The sequence below is a fragment of the Rhincodon typus genome, chromosome 17, assembly GCF_021869965.1.
Source record: "Rhincodon typus isolate 14 chromosome 17, sRhiTyp1.1, whole genome shotgun sequence".
Taxonomy (NCBI): Eukaryota; Metazoa; Chordata; class Chondrichthyes; order Orectolobiformes; family Rhincodontidae; genus Rhincodon; species Rhincodon typus.
In genome coordinates this window covers 688,205-689,207 of record NC_063348.1, presented here as the reverse complement: position 1 = coordinate 689,207, position 1,003 = coordinate 688,205, and the positions used below count along the sequence as shown (strand labels likewise).

The following is a 1,003-nucleotide window of genomic DNA, read 5'->3' as shown; positions in this document are numbered from 1 at the left end:
GAGACACTGTACTGGACAGCTGATTTGCAATGCACAGTGATGCCAACAGCATGGTTTCAATTCCCCCACCAGCTGAAGTTGCTATGAAGGACTCTCCCTCTCAACCTTGCCTGCGGCATGGTGACCCGCAGGTTAAACCACCACCAGTCATTTTTTCATCTAATGAGACAACAGCCCTACGGTCCGGTTGGGCTATGGAAACTTTTAAACAGGTTTCAGTCGGAGACACTGTAAAACAGATAACCAGTCTGGATGAGCTTTCAGGTTAGTTTTAGTGCATTATTATAAATCAATAGCTTCATATAAAGCTGCATGGTGGCACATTCCGACCTTGGTTAGTTGGCAGTATATCTCTTGGTAACACCGGCCCGCGCTCTAGTCTCTGTTCCCTCACTGTCCTGCTGCTGCTCACTGACAAACAAAATATCGTTCCCTGAGCCTGGCTCTCAGTGGCTGTTTGACAGGGACGTGGAGAGCTGGTTCCCCTATTCCTGTCACAAATTCCAGCCAGTCACTACATTCAAACAGTGTCTTAAAATCTGTACTGTGAACATGGACAGAGATAGTCAGCTACCATATAGTTAACAGTTAAAACAAGAAAGCAATCGTAAAATGGGATCCTTCGAGATGCAACACAGGAAATCCCCTTAAAATGTCTCTAAACATGGGGTACTGCATTGATAATTACAGTTGAAAGAATATATAACTCTCTCAGCGAGCTTCCTTGTCTGTTCTCATTCCCACCAGTAAAGTTCTTCCTAATTTGACAGTCGATCTGTTTCCGTGAGCTGGACTCCACGCGGAAAACTCCGGGGTTATTCATGCATGTCCCAGATTTCTGAAAGGAGGGGCGGCAATTTTTTATCCTGAAGTCGTAAAGCAAAAACTTGCTCGGAATGGACATTGCTCAGAGTCCGCAGGGAAACGAGCTTCATCAGCATGCGAGGGAACATCAGCTGATCCTATACAGAGAGATGGAAGGAAGAGGATAGGTCAGTTAACC

At 45.7% G+C, this 1,003-nt stretch overlaps 1 protein-coding gene across 1 annotated transcript in view; it reads right to left on the bottom strand.

Moving 5' to 3' along the window:
• Positions 1-253: 253 nt before the first annotated feature.
• Positions 254-1,003, bottom strand: part of LOC109917293 (oxysterols receptor LXR-alpha-like) — an 8,066-nt gene continuing 7,316 nt past the window's right edge. The window contains exon 6 of the mRNA XM_048607270.1: positions 254-962. Coding sequence (XP_048463227.1) covers positions 816-962 — 147 coding nt within the window. The 3' untranslated portion in view covers positions 254-815. The remainder of the gene's footprint in view (positions 963-1,003) is intronic.